The following is a 13,331-nucleotide window of genomic DNA, read 5'->3' as shown; positions in this document are numbered from 1 at the left end:
CTCGTGTCTTAGTTTATGTTTCTTTGCTCGTCAGTGAGGTCACATGGCTCATGGTGTTCTTACGTGGGTTGTTTTCAGTTTTGTGAGTCCGTGAACGCCTAGAACCCAAGACCGGGAAGGGCCCTGGTGAGCGCTCGGTCACCGGCTGAGCGGTTCACCGGCTGAGCGGTGCGAGCCTGCAGGTGGCTGCCAGCCAGGGAGCAGCATCCAGGGGCCTTTCTCTGGAATGAAACTGAACAAACCTGAGTGTGCCCTGGGCGACCTGGATCCCGCGGATCGCAGCCTGCAGCAGCGCGAACCCGGGGAAGGCGCGGCCGGCACTCTCGAGCGTCTCCCACCGGGGAAGTCTGAGATCGGCTGCCGGCGGCGCTGTCCTGTGTCGCAGAGCTCACGCTGGGGGGCAGAGTCTGGTCCTGGGTCGCGCGGTGAGGCTGAGGCCTGGGACGTGGTTTTAACGAAGCGGTGGTGGTTGGGTCGAAGGGCGAGCCGGAGGGCAGCTCGAGTCTTCCCCTGGACGGCGGCTCCCGCCGGGGCTGGCGCGGCCGGGGATGCTGCGAACGCCGTGTGGGGGAGGCCCAAGCGCCGTGGCCGAGCTCCGCGTGTGCCGCCCATGGGGACGAGAGCGCATCGGCACGTGGGCCGCAGGGAAGGTCTTTCTTCCAGGTGAGACGCGCCTGGTGTTTCTTAAGTTTCCTAACCGTGAAACTACTCGGGCTGTCACTTCACTGATTTTCATGAAAGTTGTGACACAAGGAACGTCGTGATTGATGGCTCGCTCGCGCAGTTTGGGGGAATGAAAGTGGAAACTTCAGTTTCCTGGAATGAAAAGCCTTTTAATGCCTTTAGAGTTAGTGGAAAGAGTTGTTTTCGAGGGGGAGGTTGTTAGTTAATCCCCCCAAACCTTCAGAGTGAATCTGTCAGAGAACACTGTCCATTATTTTAGCTCAGAAATGAGGGAAATTAAGACTCTGTAGTTATGGTCAAGCAGCGGGAATTAGGAGAGGAGGTGGACATGCCGGCACGTCGTCCTGTGACTTTTCTCCGCCGAGCCGTGGTGGGGCCTGCAATGCGGGAAGAGCTCCGTCTGCCGCCAAGCCCGCGGGCGGACGTGGAGGGGCCGGTGCCCGGGCCTCGGCCTGCCAAGCGAGCAGATGCCCGCCTCGGGCATGTCTCCTGCGGCTGTGCCCCGGGGTCTGTGCGAGGAAGAACTGGGGCTCTGCATGGCCCCGGCGTCCTCTAGTTCCGTGCTGTTCCCCGGACGCCGGGCCAGCGTGGCTGTGTGACATCGCGTCCCCCAGGAACTCCCCGCCGCGGACACGGTCGGACACCTTGGCCCCTCTTGGTGGGTGGACTGTCCCTCAGCAGCGACCGTACTCAGACTTCCCCGGTGGGAGACGCCCGAGAGTGCCGGCCGCGCCTTCCCCGGGTTCGCGCTGCTGCAGGCTGCGACCCGCGGGATCCAGGTCGCCCAGGGCACACTCAGGTTTGTTCAGTTTCATTCCAGAGAAAGGCCCCTGGATGCTGCGACTCTGTGGAGCTGCTCGGCGTGTCTGCTTCCGGCCGAGGACGCATCAGGGCTTGGTGGCGGCTCAGAGTGAGCCACAGCCCGGGCGGGCTTTCCCGGGTGTGGCGTCTGCAGTGCTGTGGTGCGCTCGCTGGGACCGAGGCATTATTAGAAGGACTAAAGGTAGAGAACCGCTTAGGAAATTATCACTTGTGAGATTTCTTTGAAAGAATGTTCGCTAGGTCGCGGCTTCTTACCACTCAGCTGCATTTGTGTTTTTGTCTCGGGACTCTCACGGTTGGGTCGGGGGACGTGCCGCGCTGGGCCCTGCCGCTGCTGGGTGCCGAGGCAGGGCAGCAGCTGGGAGTCATGCCCTGGAGGAGACCTTCGGGGCAGACTCCAGGAAGGGGAGTGGGCAGGATGGGGGCGAGTAGGACTCACTGACCCAGCCCAGAGAAGCGGGGTAGGACATTTAAGTATCAGACATTTACGTACTGTGTTGTGGTTAGTGCTACGTCGGGCCACTGCCCGTGCAAACCCGGCTCTAGCTCCGCCTCCTCGTTTGCTGAAGACACGTCCCTGTGGTGGGTCAGCAGCACGTGAGACGGCGGAGGCCTGGCGCGACCTTACCCCGCTTTACTGCCGTAGGGGTTTGCACACGGAGTAACGCTGCCTGATTGGCTGAGGAAGGAGCCCTGGGCTGGGGTCCTTGGTGGTCGTGAAGGTCAGCTCTGCGGACTCCAAGTAACTGACTCCAGACACGCGGGTCTGCGGCGGGTCCGACGGACGGACGTGGCTGGCTCGTGAGGAAGCGGGCGCGGCTCCCACCTCCCTCGGCATTGCCAGCACTCGGACTCCTTTCTGCCTTTCCAGAAGAAGAGGTGAGAATGTTCATGTCTAGGCCTTACCTGATGAGCGTGTTTGCGGACTTTCGCCGGCATCCTAGTGATCTCTGTCTCCGTGAGCACTGCCCCCAGCCTCGCGCTGCTGGCTGAGCTCCGGCTGTGCCGCCCTGACCCCACTCCGGAGGACGTCGTGACCTGTCGTGCTTCCCGTGTCGTTCTGCTGACTCCTTGTTTCCTCCTCACGTTTTCTCTTGGGCTCTGCAGTCTTGATTTGGGTGTTTAAGCTGTCTTTCCCGCATTTCCTCCTTCATAGAGGAAGAACGCTTCCGGCTCATGCTTTTGCATCGTATTTAAATATGCAACGTATCCGGAATCTATGATGCGCATTGGGGTTGTTTTTATCCTGATTGCCGTTTAGTTATTCTACTGTCACTGGTAAACGTTGTTACATTTTCCTACTGAGATCTTTGTGTGCTGGGACCCGTTTCCATATATTCTGATCTTTTGTACTGTTCTTTCACTTGAGTGTTTCTGTCCAGCCTGGGTGTTGTAAATCGCTGGCGCTGTCCGCAGTGATAAGATCCAGTGCTGACCTTGCGCTGACCCTGCTCCAGTGCAGGGTTTGCTGACACTCTCCGTGCGCAGAGCGAGTCCATACTCATTCCTCTTCCTTCTTAGAATATTGTTTATAATAACATGTTTCAACTCCGGATGCTTTTTAAGCTCATAAAATCCTATATTGAGACGTCCTGAATTTGGTCCCTGGACAGAAAAAAGTACAGTAGGAACACGCGTGACCCGAAATAAAGTCTGTGGCTTAAAGTGCCAGTGGGCTGGGGCCGGCGCGGCAGTCAGTCAAGTGGCCACCGCCTGCCACTCGGGTCAACATCTCAGGGTCCTGAGATCATGACCTGAGCCAAAGGCAGATGCCCAATGACAGAGCCACCCAGGTGGCCCTAGAATTAATTTAAAATAAAAAATCTAAAAGATGAAGTTGAAATTCTCTGTTACTCATTTATATATCCAGCAGTCATCTCTTGAATGCCACTTTTACACAAAGCAGTAGCTAGAATAGTTTGTTAGGTGCCTGTGTGGCTCCGTCAGTTAAGTGTCCCACTTGATTTTTGGCTCGGGACTTGATCTCAGGGTTGTAGGAGCCTCAGGGTCCTGGGATCGAGCCCCACTTCTGGCTCTGTGCTCAGGGGGTCGTCCGCTTCTCTGCTTCCTCCCCCACTCATGCTCTCGACCTCTCTCTCTTTAAAGATTGATGTATTTATTTAAACCAAGTGAGCCACCCAGGTGTCCCTAGCCAAAGCTCCCCTTTTTGTTTTTTTCTTTGTCAAAGGTTTTATTTATTTATTAGAGACAGAGCGCAAGTAGGGAGAGGGGCAGAGGCTCCCCGCGGAGCAGGGAGCCTGATGCGGGGCTCCACCCCGGGTCCCCTGGGATCATGACCTGAGCCACCCAGGGGCTCTAACAAAGCTTTTTTGTTGTTGTTTTTGTTTTTTAAAGATTTTATTTATTTATCAGAGAGAGAGGGGGAGAGAGCGAGCACAGGCAGACAGAATGGCAGGCAGAGGCAGAGGGAGAAGCAGGCTCCCTGCCGAGCAAGGAGCCCCATGTGGGACTCGATCCCAGGATGCCGGGATCATGACCTGAGCCGAAGGCTTAACCAACTGAGCTACCCAGGCGTCCCTCTAACAAAGCTTTTAAATGCATATGGATCACTTACTCTTTAGTCTAAATTGCCTAAACCGGAACTTCTCATTCAGAAAACAAAAACCCTTAGCATAATCCTCTCTTGTTCAATCTGTGTTGATGCCAATGGTGGGTGTTCATCTGAAGTCATTCTCCGTGGTGTACACGGACCACTTCGTCTTTACCCATCCGTCTGCTGAAGGGCATCTCGGCTCCGTCCGCACTTGTGGGCCTGCTCCTGGGAAAGCTCAGTGGGAAGAAGTCAGAGAGGGAGACAAAGCATGAAGGACAGTGGACTCCGGGAACTAAACGGAGGGTTTCAGGGGGACGTGGGGCTGGGGTGACACGGTGATGGGCACTAAGGAGGGCGCATGATGGGAGGAGCCCTGGGTGTTGTACTCAACTAATGAATCCTTGAACACTGCGTCAAAAGCCGAGGAAGTAGTGTGTGTTGGCTATTGAGTTTAATAAAAAGAAAGAAAACACACTTTTTGTGGTGGAGCTGTGACGGTTCTTGTGTACTAGGGAGAGCTGGTCCCTCATCTGTGCACGCTGCGGGTCATCCTGTCCGCAGGAAGGGGCCTCCTGCGTCTGCCCCATGGCCTTCTGCCTGTGCGCTGTGTGGAAGCCCTCCGTCCGCAAGCGTGGCTCTTTGCCTTCCGCTACCCCTACTTCACACTGCCAGGAAAGAGAAACCAGCTCTTCTGTGCCTGCTGTATGCTGTACAGCTGTCTCCTGCCTGCTGCGTGTCAGCAGGGTCAAGTCCTTCCAAACACAGTGCGCTGTGATGCCTCATGAAATAAAACAGCAAACTGGGACTGGAAAGAAATTTCCTTAAGAAGACGTCGCTACCAGTGTCTTGCAGCGGCATTGTAGTGATTGTGCTTCTAGTTGGTGTAACAGGCCCCTCAGCAGGTGTCGGGCGTAATGGTGAACCACTGCGGGAGCCCTCTGCAAAGTCTGAGACAGGGGTACCCACACGACCACTGGGCAGGGCGGTGCTGTGGGCCCCCGTGAGAGGTTGGCACGGTTTCTCGGTAGATAACTAGAAACTGCCAGCCAGAAAGTAATATATGAAATAAAATCCTTTCTTCAAAAGAAACAAAAAAATATGCAGTAACTAGGGAAAAAAAAATATCACAAAAAGCATGTGAGAATTTTAGGGAGAAAAACTATAAAACTGTTAAAAGCGTAGAAGATACAAATGAACAGATGCACCAACTTAATCCGAGGAAAGACGTACTGTCGTAATGGTTTTTATTCTCAAATTAAAATTTCAGTGTTTTTCATGGATCTTGGCAAACTGGGTTTAAAGTTATTTCGGATGAATAGATGAGCAAGAAGAGTGTGAGGCTAGGGACGGGCTGCCCGCGGCGGCACGCCGGTGTGGAGGGCGGCTGACGTTGCTGCCGGGGACGACGGAGCGGCAGCCGTCTGCAGCTGGCGGGGGCCGCCGGTCCCGACGCGGGCGCGGTGGGGCCCTGCACGCCGCGGCTGCTCGCTGAGCTGCCCGGCTCTCCTTGGAAGGAGCCTCTCTTGATCGCTCCCGGATATACCACGAGATCTTACGCAAGTGCCGACGGGAGCCTAGAATGGTTTTGGGAAACTCCCATTTTATACCGTGATTTTATTTACCAGCTTCTTTCTCCTGTTTAAATTGAGGTATGATTTACAAGTAACGTAGTAGCTTCAGGTACTCGACATGATTCAGTATCTGTCTACACAGCTGACTCTTGAACAGTTTGAACTACGAGGATCCACTTACAAGCGAGTTTTTGTTTTAAAGCTGGGACAGAGCTGGAAATGCACTTCCTCCTCAGAGTCACGGTCGCGCTCTCCTGACTGACCGAAGAAGATGACGGTGCGCCGTCCACGGAACATGCGAAATGTGTGTGAATTGACTGTTCATGGTATCAGTTAGGCTTCTGGCCAGTGATGGGCTGTTAGTAGTTAAAGTTGGGCAAGTCCGGAATTCTAGGTGGGTTTTCAGCTGTGCTGGGGTCGGCCCCTTACCCTCCTGTGTTCAGGCTGGACGGTCCTGTGGGCCCATCTAGTGCGTTCATCACCGGGCGTAGTTAGAAGAAACATTTTCTTCTTGTGATGAGGAGTTTCAAGATCTACTCTCTTGGCAACTTTTGAATCCACAATACAGTATTGTTAACCATAAGCACCTGCTGTGCATTCTACCCCCATGACCTTTACTTTGTGGCTGGCAGTGGACACCTTGACCCATTTCATCCCCCACCCCCGCTCCCCACCTCTGGCCACCGCCAGTCTGTTCTGTGTCTGTGAGCTTGGTGTGTGTGTGTGTGTGTGTGTGTGTGTGTGTGTATTTTCAGAATCCATATATCCATGACACGTCAGGCTGACTGCACACAGCACAATGTCCTTGAGACTTATCCATGTTGTCACAAATGGCAACATTTCGTTCATTTCTGTGGCTGAATAACACTCCTGCGCGAGTGTAGGTGTGTGTGCAGGGGTGGTGGGTGTGGTTTGGACATGCCTCCCCTGATGACGACCGGTGTTCAGCATCTGTTTGCATACCTGCTGGCCATCTTTTGTCATCTTTGGAAGTGTTGGTTCAGATCTTTCGCCATTTTTTTAAAAAGATTTGATTTATTTGAGAGAGAGTGAAAGATCCCAGAGGGAGAGGGAGAAGCAGACGCCCGTGGAGCAGGGAGCCTGACGTGGGAGTCAGTCCCGGGACCCTGAGACCAGGACCTGAGCTGAAGGCAGACGCTTCATGGGCTGGGCGAGGGGTGCCTGGCTCTTTGTTGTTGAGTTGTATGTTCTTTCTGTGTGGTTGATGTTAACCCCGTACCCTGATTTTTCAAACATAGTGTCTTAGAACTTACATTATCTTAACATCTGCAACATTGCTTCATTTTTTAATGGTTACACAGTAACTCCCGGTATGACTGTGCTATAATTGAACCAGTCCCCTAAGATTGGTGTTTACTTCTTTCTGCTCTTGTTGCCCCAATACTAACGTGGATTTCCTGTCTGCGTCCATATTATTTCATACCTGTCTGTCTGTAGGACAAGTTTCCAGACGGGGAGCTGCTGCACACGTTTCGGTGCTCGCGACATGTTTGCCCCGGGGGAGGTGGTCGTTCGGTGCCCCCGTGAGGCACTGCGCAGCAAGCTTGCGTGTCGATGCAGTGTCCTCGTGAGCTCAGCAGATACAAAATCTTGGGGTTTCTCTTAGTACTTGGGATTTTAAAAAATTTTTAGAGTACATAGAACTTCAGTTAGATATACTACAAACACATTTCCCAGGTTAGCATTTGTGATTTTAACTTTGCTTATCCTGTTTGGTTTTTTTTTGTTTGTTTTTGTTGTTGTTGTTGTTGTGTAGAAATTGCTGATTTTATGTAAATTTTCCAGTGTTTTCTTAAATCTGGTTTTGTTTCCGATTTGGGAGGTTTTCTCACACCATGATTTCTCTCCCATGTTTTTCTTCTAGTGATTGTGTGGTTTTCTTTTTAATATTTGAATCTGACCAATTTAGAATTTACTGATGGGCACAGACTAAGGTAGGGCTTTGTCTTTATTCTTTTTTCAAGACTGTGAGGCCCTTCTCCTAATGTCGTGTGCCGATTGATCTTTTCCCTGCTAATGTGAAATGGCGCTTTGATCACAATCACAGTGTGTGTTTGCGTCCCTCTCTGGAGTGTGTGTTTGTTCCGCGCACAGGTTCCATTGCTTCCGCTCTGTAATGTCTTAACACCGATGTTACCCTGAGAGAATTTTCCTGGGAAGTTCTTTTTAAATTCTCTGTAGAACTTTAATATTAACTTGACCACTTTGTGGTGACACTTTACTAAATTATCTTAGGGGCAATTCAGATTTTGTCGTCTTCCATTCGGTATCAGGCATGTCAGGTTTCGGGATTTTTTTCATACAGATCTTGCCATTTCTTCTATTAATCACTGTCTATTACGATCTTTCTTATTGCTGTTGTAAGTAATTGGGGTCTTATTTTGATCTTCTAACTGTATTTTTGGTTTGTATATATAAGTGCTATTCATTTTGATGTATTCATTTGTAGCCACACAAATAATTGTCTATTTATTTTATTTAAAATAGTATGTCAGCTGATTTTCTTGGGTTTTCTACATATGTAATCTGCAAATAATGATCATTTTAAATCTTTACCAACTTTTACACTATTTCTTTATTCCAGCTATGTTGGTTATTACCTTTGGCAGAGAGTTAAAGTCATCTTTAATATTTCTGATTGAAATAAGGAAGTTTTTACTCATTCCATGTTGTTAGAGGCAGGTGGTCGGATTTTACTAAATGCCTTTTTAATACGTATAGAAATCTTCATGGTTTCTCGTTTTTGATCTATCAGTGGGATGAATTGTAGTCCTAGATTTCTTCATAATAATAAATCTTTGCAAAATCCTGGAATTAAACACTTAGTTATGGTATATTCCTTTGTTTTTTTGACTGTATTAGAATGTTAACATCTGTCTTATATTTATACTTAATATTATTTTGTCATTTGAAATATTTAAGGTTTTTATGGTGTTCCTGTGGAACACTGGCTTTTCTGTGACATTTTTGTAGGGGTTTGTTACCATTATTATGCTAGATTCCTTGCTTTCCTTCTTTATTATGTACCAGAAAAGTTTAAGCCACATTGGAGTTATGTGGCCATTAAGAGTTTGATCGAATTCCCTTGTGAATATGTCCCTACCTGGTGTTTTTCTAAGAAAGCTCTTTGCCAACTTCTTCTATTGATTTATTTTGAAATTTTTCATTTCACATATTCTGTTTTTTTCTGTGGTCAAGCTTTGGTCATTTATATTTTCCTAGAAAATGATAGTGTGTGTTTGTTTTCTATTTTTGCACAGAAATGAGCAAAGTAGTTGCTTATAATTTTAATTTCTTTATTGCATTTGGCCGTGGCTCTTTAGGCATTTCTTCATTTATATGCTTTTGTGCTTTGTTAATCTCACTGTTAATTTGAGAAGCTGGTGATGTTTCTGTTTTTCCCTTGAGGGGCTCTTAAACTAATATTGGTTTTCACTTTTTATTTTTTAACTGGCTATGCTTTAGCTTTTTAGTTTTTTTTTTGTTTGTTTGTTTTTTGTTTTTGCAATCTTTAGATAACGTTTTTAATTCACTAGTTTATGATAGTTTTCCGGTTTTTTTTTTGTTTGTTTGTTTTTTGTTTTTGCAATCTTTAGATAACGTTTTTAATTCACTAGTTTATGATAGTTTTCCAGTTTTGTTACTAATACCGGGTTTGCTTTCACTGTGAGGAGTGTCTGTACTTTGGGAATCTAAAGTAAAGTTGTCTGGGGGGGACACCTGGGCTCCCGCGATGGAGCATCGACTCTTAGCTCAGCTCAGGTCATGGCCTCGGGGCCGTGAGATCGAGCCCCGTGTTGGGTTCCACAGGCTGCACAGACTCCGCCTGAGATTACGCCTCCTCCTCCCTCTGCTCCTCCCCTGCACACACACACACTCTCTCAAGTACGTAATTTAAATAAGGTTTTCGTGTCCAGTTTTATGCTCAACTGTAATGAATTTTCCTTGGACCTGTTGAAGGTCTGAACAAATTTAACTACATTTGTCTTGTTAATGAGCTCTTCTGTGAACACCTCGTTCTGTCCGCTGGATGTTTTTGTGGACGGAGAGCAGTAAAGTTTCTTAACTCTCTATTCCTGTCAATGTTTCTTTTATTTCTTCCAATCTTTGCTTTCTAACAACCTGTGCCCTGTGTGTCTTCATTTTTTGTTATTTTTTAAGATTTTATTTCTTTATCTAAGAGAGATTATGAGAGGAGAGGTCAGAGAGAGAAGCAGACACGCCATGGAGCCGGGAGCCCGAGGTGGGACTCAGTCCCGGGACTCTGGGGTCGCGACCTGTGCCAAAGGCCGTCAATCAACCCACTGAGCCACCCAGGCACCCTAGTGTCTTTCTTTAAAAAAACAGTTCTCGTCTTGGATTCCATGTCCTGTCGGCTGCCGTGCTGGTCCCTGCGTCTGGATTGCATTTCTGCAACGTGCCTGCTTGTTCTGTCGCGTTGGAAGTCTGTCCTGTAGTCTGTGTGTTTTCACTGTTGTGATCCGGTCTGTCTTTTTTGTACTGTGGAGTTTAGCCAGTGTTTGTTTATTAAACAAAGTTGGTTTTGGTCCTGTCGTTGTATGTAATATGCTTTCTGTTTCTTTTGGGGTTTTTTTGGTGTTTGTTTTTTTTTTAAGATTTTATTCATTTATTTGACAGGCAGAGATCACAAGCAGGCAGAGAGGCAGCAGAGAGAGGGGGAAGCAGGCTCCCCGCTGAGCAGAGAGCCCGATGCGGGGCTCGATCCCAGGACCCTGAGATCATGACCTGAGCTGAAGGCAGAGGCTTAACCCACTGAGCCACCCAGGTGTCCCTCTTTTGGTGTTTTATGTTTCACCACATAATGTGTTTTTTTAAAAGAGTTTTTTCAGATAATTTAGAGCATTTGTACTTTTGTTCTGAGGGTGACCGTCCTAAATGTAGACGGACTACTTCATTCCTGAGGTCTTTTCTGTTGGCTTTCTCCCGTGAATGGTGAGGATGTTTGGACCCATTCACCTTGGCCCACATCCCTGCCCCGAGGTCCACGCTGGACTTGATGATACCCACAAGCCCTGACTTCCTACAGGAGAACCGAGCCCCACCAGTGACCCGCCTTTTCCCCTCAGGCTGTCCGTCAGCATCCTGGTGTCTCCCTGGGCCCTGTCGACTCTGCTCACAGATCACTGGTCAAGGCCGCGGGATGCTCCCCTTGGTCCCCTGCTCTCCTCGTGAGCCCTCGGGCTGCCTGCGTTGACAGGTGGAGCACGTGATCGCATCCACAGAGAGCAGTGGCCTGCCCCGCACGGATGTCCGTCAGTCCTCCGCTGGGATTCACTGTTTGTTGAAATGTGTCCTTTGAATTTGGAAGGTGGTTCCATGAGGAGTACTTGCGTTCGTGAAGTGATTTGTCGCGAAGGCTTTGATACCGAAATGACAGAGGGACCTTGTGGGCCTTGCCCCCACAGCTTGGACACGCACGGCTGTCTGGGGAGCGGCGGCTGGCCCGATGGCCCTCCTGTGCCTTGTGTCTGCGTGTCCAGGAGCCTCCCGGTAGAGATGGACGGGGTTGGGGGAGGACGCACACTCGCGGACGTGACCCTGTCCTTCCTTCCGAGACCACCTGCGAAGCAGATACACCCTCACGGTAACGGGAGTTCCTGCAGCTGGCGAGCGCCACGGAGCCTGCGGTGGCCGTCTCTGTGCTCCAGAGTGCGTCTGAAATACGTTTTTTAGAATTGAATAAAATGCCATGTAACTGTAAATCAGGGATTCTGGTTAGTGATCCAATCCAAAGTATATTTCCTGGAAAATCACATTTTTGTCTTACTGACCCCAACGTACATTCTTGTTTCTTTCCATGTCGGCAACCGCTCCTGTGATTCTTACACATTCTTTAGTGTCATGTCCTGAGTTTTGAGTTAGAGTATTTTATATTCTGAAGTCTTGTAGCTAGAGATGATGAAATTCTGAATTTAGACTTTGCAGAGCAAAAGTTAGTGACAGTCGCTGTGGAGGCCAGAGCTACGTGGGATGTTAGACTAAAATATGCAAAGTGATTTCTGTGTGCCGGTTAAGGACTATTTTGAACAATTACTCCTCTAAATACACAAATAGGATTGAGGTTTAAAATAGCATGATAATTAGAAGACTTAAATGTCCAAGATTTTGTTTCTTCTGTAGGGCCCTCAGAAGCACAACTTGTGACAAAGGAGAAATAAATCACCCTAATTATTTGTTTATTTCCGAGTCCTAAGGGGTCTTTCATTTGTTCTCCCTCTGCACTCAGGTACATGTCTCGAGTCCACGGTATGCACCCAAAAGAGACCACGCGTCAGCTGAGCCTGGCTGTGAAAGACGGTCTCATTGTCGAAACCTTAACAGTGGGCTGCAAAGGCTCAAAAGCTGGTATTGAGCAGGAAGGATACTGGTTGCCGGGAGATGAGATCGTAAGTACACTTTATTGCATAAATGAGGAGATGTTGACTCGACATCGTGGAACATTATTTAACTACAACCCATAGTAATTCATTTTTAGAAGTTTCGTAGTGTTTTCCTTCAGTATTTCTTATGAACAGGAAAGGCCTACATTGGCAGGATGGATAATTTCCTCCCTCGTTAGGAGGAAACTTACTTCTACAAAGGGCCTCCTTTCTCTGTCCAGTTTCCCTTGAATCTGAAAAATAAAACAGAGTCCCCTTTTACTGTACGCATACAGCAGTCTTCCTGTTTTCTCCAGGAAACATGAGTGCGGACTGTTTCATGCAGGCTGGTGTCGATGCCGTGTAGACAGAGTGAACAGGAAGTTGTCCTCCTGGGCTGGTGGCATCTGCGCCCAGGGGCACCTGTCAGTGGGACTTGTGCCGGAGCTACAGCTCCTTGGGCAGTGTCCTCACTGACTGTGACCATAACCGGTTTGCTGGCGCTCCAGCAGGAATCAGGAAAGACAAAGCTCATTTTCTTTATATTTTGCCTAGTTCTTACTTTGACTGCCCTTCTGAGTGAGGACATTTCAGTCTTTTCTTTTACTTGGAGCCTCAGGCACATAGAGAAGTGCATTTGTTTCTTACGTAAACATTGGTTTCATGTGTGATACTTTTATATTTCTACCTTTACTGGCCTATGATATTTCTTTTTTATTTTATTTTATTTGTTTGGCAGAAAGAGATCACAGGCAGGCAGAGAGAGAGGAGGAAGCAGGCTCCCCGCTGAGCAGAGAGCCCGTTGCGGGACTCGATCCCAGGACCCTGAAATCACGACCTGAGCGGAAGGCAGAGGCCTTAACCCACTGAGCCACCCAGGCACCCCTGGCCTATGATATTTCTAATACCTTGATTAGAAAAGTCTTAATTTTTGCTAAGGCACATCATGTAAAGATGATAGGTTTCAAATATAATAGATACTTTTTCAAAGTTTCTAAAAGGAATCGATTTAGTAGGTAGGTGTTTAGAGAGTGTTCATCATGACTTCTCCAATACCATAAAAATGACACAAAATCGTAAAGTTGGTTCTTTGTGGGAACTTTCCCCAGGAACTGTGAACTGTATTTTCCTCTCCGGGTCCGCAGCAGATGTGGTCCCGTTTGTGCGTGCTGTCCAGTCCCAGAGCAGCAGACGGACCACAGGTTTTTTGGGGGCCGCGGGTCTGAATGTTAGAGAAGCTGTTCACTTCTAACACTGTGTGTGTCAGTTTAATCTCTGCCTTCCAAGTTTTAGGAAAGA

The 13,331-nt window shown here is 48.7% G+C and overlaps 1 protein-coding gene across 23 annotated transcripts in view; it reads left to right on the top strand.

The window, feature by feature from the left end:
• ZMYND11 (zinc finger MYND-type containing 11) overlaps positions 1–13,331 on the top strand; it is a 114,324-nt gene that overhangs the window by 59,383 nt on the left and 41,610 nt on the right. For all 23 annotated transcript variants that reach the window (XM_082739813.1, XM_082739808.1, XM_082739807.1 and 20 more), the window contains one exon: positions 11,900–12,059. In XM_082739813.1, the coding sequence (XP_082595939.1) occupies positions 11,900–12,059 (160 nt within the window). The remainder of the gene's footprint in view (positions 1–11,899; positions 12,060–13,331) is intronic.

Source organism: Mustela nivalis (genome assembly GCF_964662115.1).
Source record: "Mustela nivalis genome assembly, chromosome: 7".
NCBI classification, from domain to species: domain Eukaryota; kingdom Metazoa; phylum Chordata; class Mammalia; order Carnivora; family Mustelidae; genus Mustela; species Mustela nivalis.
This window is presented reverse-complemented; position numbering and strand designations above follow the sequence as displayed.